Source organism: Epinephelus lanceolatus, chromosome 8 (genome assembly GCF_041903045.1).
Source record: "Epinephelus lanceolatus isolate andai-2023 chromosome 8, ASM4190304v1, whole genome shotgun sequence".
Taxonomy (NCBI): domain Eukaryota; kingdom Metazoa; phylum Chordata; class Actinopteri; order Perciformes; family Serranidae; genus Epinephelus; species Epinephelus lanceolatus.
In genome coordinates, this window is record NC_135741.1 from 216896 (window position 1) to 232766 (window position 15871).

The following is a 15871-nucleotide window of genomic DNA, read 5'->3' on the forward strand; positions in this document are numbered from 1 at the left end:
GATCAGAAACATGTCCATCAGAAACACAGATCAGAAACATGTCAATCAGAAACGTATTGATCAGAAACATGTCAATCAAAAACACAGATCAGAAACATGTCCATCAGAAACACAGATCAGAAACATGTCCATCAGAAACACAGATCAGAAACATGTCAATCAGAAACGTATTGATCAGAAACATGTCAATCAAAAACGTATCGATCAGAAACATGTCGATCAGAAACACGATAAGAAACGTCAATCAAAAACATGTTGATCAGAAACATAGATCAGAAACAGATCAGAAACATGTCAGTCAGAAACGTATTGATCAGAAACATGTTGATAAGAAACATGTCAATCAAAAACATGTCCATCAGAAACATGTCAATCAGAAACACAGATCAGAAACATGTCAATCAGAAACGTATTGATCAGAAACATGTCAATCAGAAACATATCGATCGGAAACATCGATCAGGAACATGTCGATCAGAAACATGCTGATCAGACACATGTCAATCAGAAACATATCGATCGGAAACATCGATCAGGAACATGTCGATCGGAAACATGTCAATCAGAAACATACTGAGTAGAAACATGTCGTTCAGAAACATACTGATCAGAAACATTTATCAGAAACATGTCGATAAGAAACATATTTATCAGAAACATGTCGATCAGAAACATATTGATCAGAAACATGTCGATCAGAAACATATTGATCAGAAACATGTCAATCAAAAACATGCTGATCAGAAACATAGATCAGAAGCATGTCAGTCAGAAACGTATCGATCGGAAACGTCGATCAGAAACATATCGATCGGAAACATCGATCAGAAACATATCGATCGGAAACGTCGATCAGGAACATACTGATCAGAAACATATTTATCAGAAACATGTTGATCAGAAGCACGTTGATCAGAAACATTGATCAGAAACATGTTGATCAGAAACACGTTGATCAGAAACATATTGGTCAGAGGAGTGAGAGCCATCTTGTCTCTGTCGTCTGCAGATCCTGGAGAGGTTGAATAAAATGTGCAGCAGTGGAGTTTGGAAGAAGCAACAAAGGCTGTTGAAGAACATGGGAGCTCATAAAGTGATGCTGGACCTTCTGCAGGTGTCCTACGACCAGGTGAGTCTGGGGACTGTCAAAATAAGAGCGTTCTAACAGAGTCACTGAGCTGTGGCTGATTTACTTTGAGAGCCTGGAAATAATGAAGGTCAGTGGTGTCTTTATTTTCTCAGACTGTCGTGTCTACAGAATGTTTCAGGCTGTAGTGACGGGTTCAGATGACACCACGGTTGTCATTCTGACACTCTGTGACACATCAGGTGATGGTGGAGTCATAAAATCGTGCCGTGACTTGGCTGACAGACATGACAGACTGCATGTTGGTCGACCAATCACGGGTCGTCGTTCACGACATGTGTGATGTCATCAAATTATTATTGTCCTGTTTTTATTATTATTATTATTATTATTATTATTATCATTAATATTATTATTATTATTATTATCATTAATATTATCTCAGTCACTGTGTCTGTTCATGTTCCAGCTGAGCTGTTACTGTAGTGACATAAAAAGTGTCACCAGATAGGCGGAGCTACATTTGAAGTACCACGTGTAAACTAATCCTCACTGAATCCTCCACAGGAAGTTCCTGCAAATGTTTAACAATAAAAGCCTTTTTAGAAAATGAAGGGATTCTCTCAGGTTTTAATTTGAAACATAAACAGGAATTGTTGAGTTTGATTAAACTAAAAAAAACACAACAAAAAGAAAATCAAACATGCCAGACTTCCTGTTTGAACGTCGTGAGGCGTCCCAGACGTTGTCGTCTAATATGACACACTACACCAGATGAAACCATGGATTATCGTGTACGACACTCGCTGTCGTTCATGATCTGAGACGACACTGTATCAGGCTGATAACGTGTAGTCTGAACTTGGGGTTAGTGGTCAGCTGGACCTAGTTAAGCTTTTTGTTTCAGTATTTTTCTGTCTCTAAAAACCTTTAAGACCCTCTCCCTCTCATACAGTAAATAAATGAACTCATCTAGCTGACTGGAGAAAAGCAGCGTTGTTCCAGAATGTTAAAAACAGCTACGTGGAACTGAAGCTCAGGTTTTGAGCCACTGAATCTTTGGGACATCAGTCCTGAGCCTGTTAGTTTGAGTTAGGGAAGACTTCAGCTGGATTAAAAACACCAACAGATCCCTCTCAGTGACTCGATGACATGAGGTCAGTTCACAGCCTTTTGCAGGTATTTTATTGTAAGCGCAGCCCAGGAGAACAGCTCACCAAACATTCCTATATTCCTCTTTTGACAGACATCCTACCTAACTTTCCGTATGTGTGTGTGTGTGTGTGAGAGAGAGAGAGAGAGAGAGAGAGAGAATTGTTTTGGAACACTCTGCTCTTATTACCTTGCCCCGTTGACGGTTGTTAAATCTAGGTACATATTCTGCTTCTAGTCTGACCTTAACTGTCTGACATTTCTGGGCCTTTTTGCCACCACAGTGTTAACCTCTTCATCTCTATGTTTGTCTGCAGAATGATGTGAAGATGCAGGAGATTATCAGGTACACTCACCTGTTCCTACAGAAGTTCTGTATGGGAAACCAGGAGAACCAGGCGCTGCTGCACAAGAACCTCAACCTCTTCCTCAACCCTGGGGTACGCTGCTTCTATAATAGATCAATACAGATTTTAGTCTGTTATCAGACAACGTAAACGTTCAACAGTGCCCCCTACAGGCTGCAGGGGTCATTACAGTGTTCAACACAGCTGACTAATGATTGGATGAGTCCTGGATCTGAACATGTAAAGTCTGATCTGAGGGCGTTGATGAAGGAAAGATCACTGAGTCATTAAGCTCTAAAGGGTTCATCCTCTGGAGAGCATTAATATTCATAGTGTCACTGTTTCCCCTGTAGAGTCGAGGGAAAAGGCTGCGTGTCATCTTTTTAAAAGAATATTTCATTATGTAACAGTTACAAAACTCCTCTGATGGAGCGTACGTGATGTGGATTGTCTCCAGTGTGACTCATCACAGTTTACGAGATTTTGAGCTTCAGAAACACTTGACTTGACAAGTCAACAACAAACAGTCTGTTAATGGACTGAAAATGAATCCGCTGTTTTAATGACTGAGGACTAGTTTTGGTTGTTGTATAACTGTGGTTCCAGTTTATTTAGTGTGCTGTTCTTCTGATTGTTAATTAAGTATTTTGTAGTTTTGGACTGTCTGACAAATCAAGACGTCACCTTCAACAACACAGTTCACCAGAAACAAAGACTTATAATTTAATTACAGTGATTTGATTAAGAACAAACATTTGCTCGTCAGAACTTTAGAACGAAGCTGAACGTCTTTATGATCACATGAATCTTTATAAGCAGATATCTGAATGTGACCATAGAATCTGTAGGTGATGAAATGCGACTTCAGTTCTAACGGACTGGTGCAGAGTCGCAGGCTTTAAACTCTGTGTGGATGTGAACCCTGACAGAGTCATTAAGGTCACATGTGAGTCGTTGACCCACCCACACATCACGTGTGTTGTTAGTGTTGGATGGGTCCAGGTGTGAATGGGTGTAAGTTCTTCTGGGGAGGGGTCGAAGGATGGCAGTGTAGGTGGTGATAAGTGGTGTCATAGGCCACCTCCTCTGTTAAAAGATGGTCGTTCCAGTTTGACGTAGATGGCTTCTTTCACCCATCTTTCAAACCATGTTTCCTCCCTGGCCAAGATGTGCACATTGCTGTCCTCTAGAGAGTGTCCCTTCTCCTGTAGATGTAAGTGGACAGCTGAGTCTGGACCTGAGGAGCTGGCTCTCCTGTGCTGTGCCATGTGTTTGTGGAGCGGTTGTTTTGTTTCACCCATGTACAGATCTGTGCATCTGGCTGCACTGAACTACTCACACTACAGTACTCTGCTTATGTCTGGGTGTTTTGTCCTTAGGGTGGACAAGTTTCTGTCTGTGTGTGACTGGGTTTGATGTGCACAGGGATGTGGTGTTTGCTGAAGATCCTCCTCCCTATCCCCCACCTATAATGCTGTCCTTTCATCCTTGCCCAGGAAATTTAACCTCTAAAAACAACGGTCGTTCACAAATGGCCTCATGTGACTCTAATGACTCCCAACGACTACCGTTGCAGCAGGAGTTTCAGTGACCGTCGTTGACACACCATTGTAGCACTAATGAACCAATGACATCATTGGCCTTGTGAAGACCTCCCCAGAGGTTAAATACCTGGGTTGTTTCCACACCAGTTTGTCAGACTAGTTCCAGCCTAGTCAGACAAGCATGAACTGATGAAGCCTCTTGGATAAGAGGTGAAACGTCTTCTAAGACAAAACTAAGTCCAGTTGCTTTCGATTCAATTGCCTTGAGAAGATCCTCCTGAGTTTCTCAGACACTCCTGTGACATAAGGAATGACAGTGTTGTTTGTTTTTTGTGTCTTCCTCTCTGTCTGCTCTGGGTCTCTGCGAGGTTTTGGCCCAGTTGGAGTAGCCAATGAGAGGCTGATCTATGCAGCGAACTTCCGCACACTCAGACCTGGGTCCTGATGACTCCCAACTTGTGCTGCAGTGGGTGGTGAGAGATGAGACATGAAACATCTCAAACAGGTCCAGCTGGCTATAATATAACACTTAAGATCACCATGACCTGGATGACCGAGAATCGGAAGTTTTTATGGTTTTGGTTTGACGTCTGAGTCGTACTGACCAATCACGTTCGAGCGTCAGGTAAACAGCTGCTGTGGAGAAGTGGAAGACTTCGGCTCTGGTCTGATGATGAGTTAGCTTTATGTTAGCTTTTTAAAATGTATCAGCCTTCACATGCAGAGATCAGCTGATAGAAGAAGTCATGACTCTGATGTCAGCTGACTTCATCAGATCAGACTGAAATCTTGGCCCCACCCCCGAGGCTCTTCGTCAAACCGACAGTGTTATGAGATCATGACCACATGATCACATCAGTCAGAGCTGTTTCTGACGTTTCACAAACTGAATGACTGAAAGATTCATTGCACACTAATAATGATATGATGTCCTCGTCCTCGTCTGTCTGCAGCTGCTGGAGGCGGAGACGGTGCAGCACATCTTCAACAACAACTACCAGCTGTGCAGTGAGATCTCAGAGAGTGTCCTGCAGCACTTCATCCACTGCCTGGCCACGCACGGCCGCCACGTCCAGTACCTCAACTTCCTGCACACCATCATCAAGGCCGAGGGCAAGTACGTCAAGAAGTGTCAGGACATGATCATGACCGAGGTGAGGACAGGGACGAGACATTCAAATGTCCAGAATGTCTCTGTGTGTCTGAGAGCTGACGTGACGCCGTTATCTGTCCACAGTTAACCAACGCAGGGGAGGACGTGGTCGTCTTCTACAACGACAAGGCTTCGTTCAACGTCATGTTGGAGTTGATGGCAGAGAGCAGGGAGGGGGTCAGCGAGAACAGCCCACTCAGGTAACCATGGCAACAACAGTATGTACCCCAGCAATGGTGAAGTACTCAGATACTTTACTAAAGTAAGTGTCAATGACAGTTTGTAAAACGTCCTATCAGCACTGATCAACAGTGTTCAGCAAGTTACTCTTAAAATGTAATAGATTACATATTACTAGTTACCTTCATTTGAAAGTAATAAGTTACTTTTCAATATTTCTTTGTAGAGTAATCAGTTACTTATCAGAAGAAGTAAGGTTGATGGTAATGGATGAGGATCATGTTGTTTATCACAGTTCATACGTTCACATACACAGTGGTTACTACTATAACCCCACTTCTATTAACAACAGTCTGATGATACAGAAGATTAAATAAATAACTGAATCTCTGTGGACACAGGGAGGGTTAGGCAGAGGGTCACAGTCTGATCATTATCAGATATGGATCAATATCTTTGGGCCTATGACATGAAATACAACAAACTGAAGAACACGACACAACAGCTGAAGACACACCTGCAGGTTCCCGCTGTCGGTCAGCTGCAGCAGCACCGCAGAGAGAGTTCTGTTTAAGAACAGGGCTGTGTGTCGGCGTCGCTCCGCAGCTGCAGGAGATGTGAACGCAACACATCCAACATATACTGACATCATCCAGATGTGCCGATCACCAGGACGAGGTCAGCTTCTGATCCCCGCTGCTGGCAGGCAGCCTCAGGACGCAGAGGCAGGAAGGGATACGGAGGAGACGTTATAACACACTGAACATGATGACACACAGTACGACATCACACAGATGTGTCAGTGATGTGTCTGTGATGACATGATGACACACAGTACGACATCACACAGATGTGTCAGTGATGTGTCTGTGATGACATGATGACACACAGTACGACATCACACAGATGTGTCAGTGATGTGTCTGATGACATGATGACACACAGTACGACATCACACAGATGTGTCAGTAATGTGTCTGATGACATGATGACACACAGTACGACATCACACAGATGTGTCAGTAATGTGTCAGTGTCCACAGTTACTCCTCAGGTGGAGTAAAAGTCTAAAAGAATGACATTAGAAACTTCAGTTCATGTGTTTCTGTCTCCTGAGATGATGGATTTTGTGATGGAAGTTGTCCACACGCACGCATGAACACACACACACGCACACACACACACACACACACAAAGGTCAAGTTTCATAATGTGAAGATGTTGAGTGAAAGTGTCTTGTTGTGTGTTGATGTGTGTTGTGTTGTTGTGTGCTGTTGTGTGTTGATGTGTGTTGATGTGTTGTTGAGTGTTGTTGGGTGTTGTGTGTTGATGTGTGTTGTGTGTTGATGTGTGTTGTTGTGTGTTGTTGTTGTGTGTTATACTTTGTTGTGTGTTGTTGTGTTTTGATGTGTGTTGTGTGTTGATGTGTGTTGTTGTGTGTTTATGTGCGTTGTTGTGTGTTGTTGTGTGTTGTACGTTGTTGTGTGTTGATGTGTTTTGATGTGTGTCGATGTGTGTTGTTGTGTGCTGTGTGTTGATGTGTGTCGATGTGTGTTGTGTGTTGATGTGTCTTGTTGTGTGTTGTTGTGTGTTGTGTTGTTGTGTGTTTTTGTGTGTTGATGTGTCTTGTGTGTTGATGTGTGTTGTTGTGTGTTGTACGTTGTGTGTTGATGTGTTTTGATGTGTGTCGTTGTGTTTTGATGTGTGTCGTTGTGTTTTGATGTGTGTCGATGTGTGTTGTGTGTTGATGTGTGTTGTGTGTTGTTGTGTGTTGATGTGTCTTGTTGTGTGTTGTGTGTTGTTGTGTGTTAATGTGTGTCGTTGTGTTTTGATGTGTGTCGTTGTGTTTTGATGTGTGTCGATGTGTGTTGTGTGTTGATGTGTGTTGTGTGTTGTTGTGTGTTGATGTGTGTTGATGTGTCTTGTTGTGTGTTGTTGTGTGTTAATGTGTGTTGTTGTGTTTTTGTGTGTTAATGTGTGTTGTTTTGTGTTGATGTGTGTCGATGTGTGTTGATGTGTGTTGTTGTGTTTTGATGTGTGTCGATGTGTGTTGATGTGTTGATGTGTGTTGTTGTGTTTTGATGTGTGTTAATGTGTGTTGTTGTGCGTTGTTGTGTGTTGATGTGTGTTGTGTGTTGATGTGTGTTGATGTGCATTGTTGTGCGTTGTTGTGTGTTGTGTGTCGATGTGTGTTGTTGTGCGTTGTTGTGTGTTGATGTGTGTTGATGTGCATTGTTGTGTGTTGTTGTGTGTTGATGTGTGTTGATGTGCGTTGTTGTGTGTTGATATGCGTTGTTGTGCGTTGTTTTGTGTTGTGTGTTGATAAGTGTTGATGTGCGTTGTTGTGCGTTGTTGTGTGTTGTGTGTTGATGTGTGTTGTTGTGCGTTGTTGTGTGTTGATGTGTGTTGATGTGCGTTGTTGTGTGTTGTTGTGTGTTGATGTGCGTTGTGCGTTGTTTTGTGTTGTTGTGTGTTGTGTGTTGTTGTGTGTTGTGTGTTGTGTGTTGTTGTGTGTTGATGTGTGTTGATATGCGTTGTGTGTTGTTTTGTGTTGTTGTGTGTTGATGTGTGTTGTTGTGTGTTGTTGTGTGTTGATGTGTGTCGATGTGTGTCGATGTGTGTTGTTGTGTGTTGATGTGTGTCGATGTGTGTCGATGTGTGTTGTTGTGTTTTGATGTGTGTTGTTGTGTGTTGTTGTGTTTTGATGTGTTTTGTTGTGTGTCGATGTGTGTTGTGTGTTGTGTTTTGATGTGTGTTGTTGTGTTCTGATGTGTGTTGTTGTGTTTTGATGTGTGTTGTTGATGTGTGCAGGTACCACATCTCTCTGGTGGAGCTGTTGGCGGCGTGCGCTGAGGGGAAGAACGTCTACACTGAGATCAAATGTACATCTCTGCTGCCTCTGGAGGACGTCGTCCGAGTAGTGACACACGAGGACTGCATCACTGAGGTACTGACACACTGTGTGTATGTGTGTGTGTGTGTGGCTCTAGTGGATGAAGTACTCAGATCTCCTACTGAAGTAACTGTGTAAATGTACCACTGAGCCGCTGTGCAGAAAAATACTCTATTACTCCAAGTAATCTATTACTCTGTTGCAAGTTAAAGTCCTGCAGTCAGAATCTGACTGAAGTAAAAGTATCAAAGTAATAAAGTATCAGCAGTACTCTGATTCTGCAGTAATGATCTGATTAACAGTTTCATGTTGCAGCAGGTGGAGCTCATTATAATTCTGTCTGTCTTTCTCTGTCTGTCTTTCTCTGTCTGTCTGTCTGTCTGTCTGTCTGTGTGTCTGTCTGTCTGTCTGTCTGTCTGTCTGTCTGTCTGTCCATCTGTCTCTGTCCCTAGGTGAAGGTGGCCTATGTGAACTTTGTGAATCACTGTTACGTGGACACAGAGGTGGAGATGAAGGAGATCTACACGTCCAATCACATCTGGAAGCTGTTTGAGGACTTCACCGTGGACATGGCCAGAGTAAGACAGATCTCTGTACCTCTGACTGATGTCTTATTGGACCAAGAGACCAATGTCCTCTGTGTCCTCTGCAGGTCTGTAACAAACGAGACAAACGTCTGTCCGACCCCATTCTGGAGAAATACATCATCAACGTGGTCTTTGACACCATCAGCGCCTTCTTCAGCTCGCCATTCTCTGAGAACAGCACATCTCTGCAGGTGAGGACATGACAGAGACAGGACTCTGTCCACACGTCTTCATTTTCAGCTTCACACATTAAAAGGAACGTCTCTGTCTCTGTGTCTGTCTCTGTGTGTCAGACTCATCACACCATCGTCACTCAGCTGCTGCAGTCATCTGTCCGTCTGTTGGACTGTCCCTGGCTGCAGCAGCAGCACCGAGGACAGGTGGAGACATGCATCAAGACCCTCGCTATGACAGGTAACACACACTGAGACACACACACACTGAGACACACAAATGAGACACACACAATGAGACACACACTGAGACACACACAATGAGACACACACAATGAGACACACACAAAATGAGACACACACAATGAGACACACACAATGAGACACACACACAATGAGACACACACACAATGAGACACACAAACTGAGACACACACAATGAGACACACACTGAGACACACACACAATGAGACACACACTGAGACACACACAATGAGACACACACTGAGACACACACACAATGAGACACACAATGAGACACACTGAGACACACACACAGACACACACAATGAGACACACAATGAGACACACACACAGACACGCACACTGAGACACACACTGAGACACACTGAGACACACAATGAGACACACACATACTGAGACACACACTGAGACCCACACACTGAGACACACACAATGAGACACACACTGAGACACACACACACACAGACACGCACAATGAGACACACACTGAGACACACACACACACACACAGACACACACAATGAGACACACACTGAGACACACACACACACAGACACACACAATGAGACACACACTGAGACACACACAATGAGACACACACTGAGACACACGCACTGAGACACACACAATGAGACACACACTGAGACACACACACACACAGACACGCACAATGAGACACACACTGAGACACACACACACACACACAGACACACACAATGAGACACACACTGAGACACACACACACACAGACACACACAATGAGACACACACTGAGACACACACAGACACACACACTGAGACACACACACAGACACACACTGAGACACACACACAGACACACACACTGAGACACACACACACACACACACACACACTGAGACACACACTGAGACACACACACAGACACACACTGAGACACACACACACTGAGACACACACACAGACACACACACTGAGACACACACTGAGACACACACACAGACACACACACTGAGACACACACTGAGACACACACACAGACACACACACTGAGACACACACACACACACACACACACTGAGACACACACACACACACACACACACACACTGAGACACACACTGAGACACACACACAGACACACACACTGAGACACACACACACTGAGACACACACACAGACACACACACTGAGACACACACACACTGAGACACACACTGAGACACACACACTGAGACACACACACACACACACACACTGAGACACACACACACACACACTGAGACACACACAGACACACACACTGAGACACACACACTGAGACACACACACAGACACACACACTGAGACACACACAGACACACACACTGAGACACACACACACACACACACACTGAGACACACACACACACACACACACTGAGACACACACACACTGAGACACACACACACTGACACACACACAATGAGACACACACTGAGACACACACAATGAGACACACACACTGAGACACACACTGAGACACACACACACACACACGCTGAGACACACACACTCCATCAGCCAGTGGATGACAGTATCATTGACTCTGAGGTGTTTGTGTTTCACTGCAGTGTTACTTTATATTTTTATTTTACTTCACTACATTTATGTGAAAACTTTACAGTGACTCAGCAGATGAAGATTTGAAGGTTCAGTGTGTCAGAGTGAGCTCAGGATGAGAATCTGTACCTCACAATTTAATCTGGTTCAGGTTCAGGTTCAGAGGGCGACGATTTAAAATCAAGGTTGAAGATTCCAGATGAACTTTACTGCCCTTCACAGTGGGACACTCGTCTCGGGCTCTTCACCCAAACTGCAGCCATAAACAATACAACATATAACAGTTGGGGTGGATGTGGCTCAGAGGCAGAGTGGGTCTACCACCAATCTGAAGATTGGGTGCTCAATCTCCTGCACCTTCAGTCCACATGTTGAAGTATCCTTGAGCAAGATACTGAACCCCAGACTGCTGCTGATGGCTGTTCATTGGTGTGTGAATTTGACTCATAGTGTAACAAGTGCTTTGAGTGGTCAGGTGATGAGAAAGGAGCCGTACAAGTGCAGGTCCGTTCATCATTTAAACACGTCAGCATCATACACAAAACATAGCAAAGATAAATATATGACATCATCATGACCCAGTGTCTGATCTGACTCCAAAATGAATTATTAAATGTGTTCAGTCAGCAGTGAGACGCTCTGAATCGACCACCAGAGGGCAGCAGCTGCTTCTCTGAACCATCATCAGTCCTTCTGAATGTTTCTGTGCAGGATTTAGTTTCTCTCTGTGTGACTCCTTTTGAACACATCATACTGTCTTTGTAGTGACCCATGATGAAAGTAACAGGTGAATCTATCTCCTGTTCAGGTCTGTTTACCTTTGACCTCACAGACAAAATGTTTTTACAGTGTAGATGTAAACCATCAGGGCCCCGTGTCCCAGAGCCTTTGTAGCACTACGTGCATCCTAAGTTGTATCTTAAGGTCTCCCTTAAGCTTCAGGCTGTTTCCCAGACTCTCCTTGGTGAAGATCTGTCTTCTGACAGGTAGATCTGTCCCTTAGTGATGCGCTCTGTTCATCCTGTCACAGTTTGAGCTCTATGAGGCCAACATTATGCTTTTTAAATGGACAGTTGCAGTATAATTCACATCTAGACTCCTTATGCACATTACATCGTCAGTTTATAATTAACTTCATGAAAAATAATCATGAATATTGAATATTATGAATATGTGGGTTTATTTATTTATTCATTCAATCATTCATTTATTTAATGGAGCTAACTAACTGAGGATATGTCTTTTCTGATGAGGCTACAGGCTGTACCCTCCCACCAAATACTGAATATCTGACAGATACTTGACTAATTGATCAAACTGAAGTCTAATGACAGGGCCATCTTGTCACAATACTGGCTGCCACGTGAGGAGATCCTGAATCTGCTGGCACTTGTGTCCCCGCACACTTCCAGAGCTACCAAGTGCAACTTCACCCTCAGCCCAGACGTACAGCTTCTGGCAGCTCTGCGTTTTTAGGCAGTGGGTAGTTTTTTGGAGGTGGTGGGAGACGGATTCGGGCTGAGCAAGGCATCGGTTTCACAGAGTGTGGAAGCGGTGACCAATGTCCTTGCTGGTCATGAACAAGACTACATAAAGATGCCTGCAAGGAGAGAGGACATCACCGAGGCTCACCAGGGCTTCCATGCTGTGGCTGGTATTCCCCGGGTGATTGGACTGGTGGATGGGACCCTAATCCCGTGTCCAACCCGTCCATGGATGACCAGGCCTTCATCTGCTGGAAGGGATATTCCGGCATCAACACCCAAGTGGTGATGGACCACAGAGGGCTCTTTTGTGGATGTTGTTGCAAAGTGGCCCGGCAGCACGCACGACAGTTACATCTGGGCTGACTCATCTGTGGGACAAGATGCTGCCAGAGAAGCGTTTGGCAGAGGTTTTTTCCTCGGGGATAGTGGCTACCCGCTCCGAACCTACCTGCTGACACCAGTGACTGTCCCCATTACACATGCCGAGCAGGAGTACAACTCTGCCCACATCCGCACCAGGGGCTTGGTTGAAGGCACCGTTGGCCGCTAGAAGCTCCGGTCCAGATGCATCCTTTGGTCGACGGGAGGACTTAAGTTTAACCCCGCAAAATGCTGTGTTGTCACCTTGGTCACAGCAATGTAACAGAATTGCTGTGCGTGCGCAAGCATGTCTTCCTTTGGAGGAGAATGAAGGAGAGGATGATGACGACGACGATGGTGTCAACCCCCCGCCTGAATATCGTGCAGCACAAGACAAGACAAAACATCATCAACATTTTTGCCTGAAGTTCCTTTTCTCCTCCACTTTTCCTTTGCAAACGGTCCCTGTCCCACAGTCAAAGCATCACAGTTACCCTTTATTTCTCAACACAATAAGCCCACTATCATAAAGTACCCCAATTCCTTTTTTAAAAACATTTTGCTGCCAATCAATGCCCCCCGTGATGCCTTGGGAGGCTGTGTGGCCAATGACTGACAGGACCTTTTCCTCCTCGGGGGTGAGGGTGGGAGCAGTCCTGAGTCCACCACTGGTTTTGGCAGCCTCTCGGCAAATTGCCGCCCCTCGCCTTTTGGCCAAACTGGCGGAGTCTTGCCACTTCTTCTGGACCACTGTCCACTGTCTGGGTGGACCAGAGCTGGAGGCACGGACAGCTCCAACTTACAATGTACCTTAGCAGAAGTCCCTTAGCTAAGGTACATCTTACAGACCTTCGTAGAGCGCGAAGGTTCATCCAAACTGGGAAACCCAGACTGTTTCCATCTGTGGTCATAAACACTGATCCACTGTGGGATATTAATGTTGGTGTAGTGTTTATGCACACTGTCATATGTCACAGGAAACAGTGTGAAAAGATTTAACTGTCGCTCCATCAGTCTGAATATAATCTGAACTTAAATCATCTCAGCAGCAGAGATACAGATTTATCTGAGACACACAGACTGAATGGACAGAGGGGTTTAACCTTTGACCTTATTAACTCTGTTACACACACACTAAAGAAAACACGCTGATTATATTCACTTTAATCTGGAGCTTTAAAACCACTGGTAAACATGTAAAATACATCACATTATTACTCAGTAAATTCAACTGTAAAACATCAGATACATTAAATATATTTGGTGTGTTATTGTGTTAATAATAAGAATTAACAATAATCATGATAATAATAAAGAGACTGCGGTGAGGATGGAGTCTGTTCAGACTGAACCTTTACCTTTAACTGATATGAGGACAGTTCACTGCTTCACTGGTACTTAGATACACGGCTTCAACTTATAACAGAGTATTTTCATATCGTAGGATCACCACTGAACTGCTTCTCCTCAGACCGACGAGATGATCTGAGTTTGTTCCTCACAGAAACTGAGTCTTCTTCTTATTTCTTCTTCCTCAGCGAAGAGTCGCTCCATCTCTCTTCCTCTGGACCTGGAGGCTCAGATCAGCTCCATGTTGTCCAGCTCTGCTCTCAACTCTCTGTCCCGCTCCAACCCAAACTACAAGTCCTCCCTGCGCTCCTCCAGACCCATCACTCCCAGCAACCCCTGGGACTACAAGAACATCATCGAGAAGCTTCAGGTGCACAAACACACTGCTACACAAACACACTGCTACACAAACACACTGCTACACAAACACACCGCTACACAAACACACTGCTACACAAACACACTGCTACACAAACGTGACCCATCTGTGACCTGTCTGTGACCGTCTGTTACCCGTCTGTGACCTGTCTGTTACCCATCTGTGACCTGTCTGTGACCGTCTGTTACCCGTCTGTGACCCGTCTGTTACCCATCTGTGACCTGTCTGTGACCTGTCTGTTACCCATCTGTGACCTGTCTGTGACCATCTGTTACCCGTCTGTGACCCGTCTGTGACCTGTCTGTGACCGTCTGTTACCTGTCTGTGACCTGTCTGTGACCGTCTGTGACCCGTCTGTGACCTGTCTGTTACCTGTCTGTGACCGTCTGTGACCGTCTGTTACCCGTCTGTGACCTGTCTGTGACCCGTCTGTGACCCGTCTGTGACCTGTCTGTGACCTGTCTGTGACCGTCTGTGACCCGTCTGTGACCTGTCTGTGACCTGTCTGTTACCTGTCTGTGACCGTCTGTTACCCGTCTGTGACCCGTCTGTGACCCGTCTGTGACCTGTCTGTGGCCGGTCTGTGACCCGTCTGTGACCTGTCTGTGACCGTCTGTTACCCATCTGTTACCCGTCTGTGACCTGTCTGTGACCCGTCTGTGACCCGTCTGTGACCTGTCTGTGACCCGTCTGTGGCCTGTGACCTGTCTGTGACCGTCTGTGACCCGTCTGTGACCTGTCTGTGACCTGTCTGTGACCCGTCTGTGACCCGTCTGTGACCTGTCTGTGACCCGTCTGTGGCCTGTTACCCGTCTGTGACCTGTCTGTGACCGTCTGTTACCCATCTGTTACCCGTCTGTGACCTGTCTGTGACCTGTCTGTGACCCGTCTGTGACCCGTCTGTGACCTGTCTGTGACCCGTCTGTGGCCTGTTACCCGTCTGTGACCTGTCTGTGACCGTCTGTTACCCATCTGTTACCCGTCTGTGACCTGTCTGTGACCTGTCTGTGACCCGTCTGTGACCTGTCTGTTACCTGTTTGTGACCGTCTGTTACCCGTCTGTGACCCGTCTGTGACCTGTCTGTGACCCGTCTGTGACCTGTCTGTGGCCGGTCTGTTACCCGTCTGTGACCTGTCTGTGACCGTCTGTTAGCCATCTGTGACCTGTCTGTGACCTGTCTGTGACCCGTCTGTGGCCTGTGACCTGACTGTGACCTGTCTGTGACCGTCTGTGACCTGTCTGTGACCTGTCTGTGACCCGTCTGTGACCTGTCTGTGACCCGTCTGTGCCCTGTTACCCGTCTGTGACCTGTCTGTGACCGTCTGTTACCCA

The 15871-nt window shown here is 45.4% G+C and overlaps 1 protein-coding gene across 1 annotated transcript in view; it reads left to right on the forward strand.

Annotated features, from left to right (window-relative positions):
* The window catches only part of itpr3 (inositol 1,4,5-trisphosphate receptor, type 3), a 126312-nt gene that overhangs the window by 74383 nt on the left and 36058 nt on the right, over positions 1 to 15871 (forward strand). Inside the window, exons 29-37 of the mRNA XM_078169682.1 lie at positions 1010 to 1129; positions 2557 to 2679; positions 5084 to 5284; positions 5368 to 5483; positions 8275 to 8410; positions 8809 to 8934; positions 9009 to 9134; positions 9237 to 9357; positions 14348 to 14529. Coding sequence (XP_078025808.1) covers positions 1010 to 1129; positions 2557 to 2679; positions 5084 to 5284; positions 5368 to 5483; positions 8275 to 8410; positions 8809 to 8934; positions 9009 to 9134; positions 9237 to 9357; positions 14348 to 14529 — 1251 coding nt within the window. The remainder of the gene's footprint in view (positions 1 to 1009; positions 1130 to 2556; positions 2680 to 5083; positions 5285 to 5367; positions 5484 to 8274; positions 8411 to 8808; positions 8935 to 9008; positions 9135 to 9236; positions 9358 to 14347; positions 14530 to 15871) is intronic.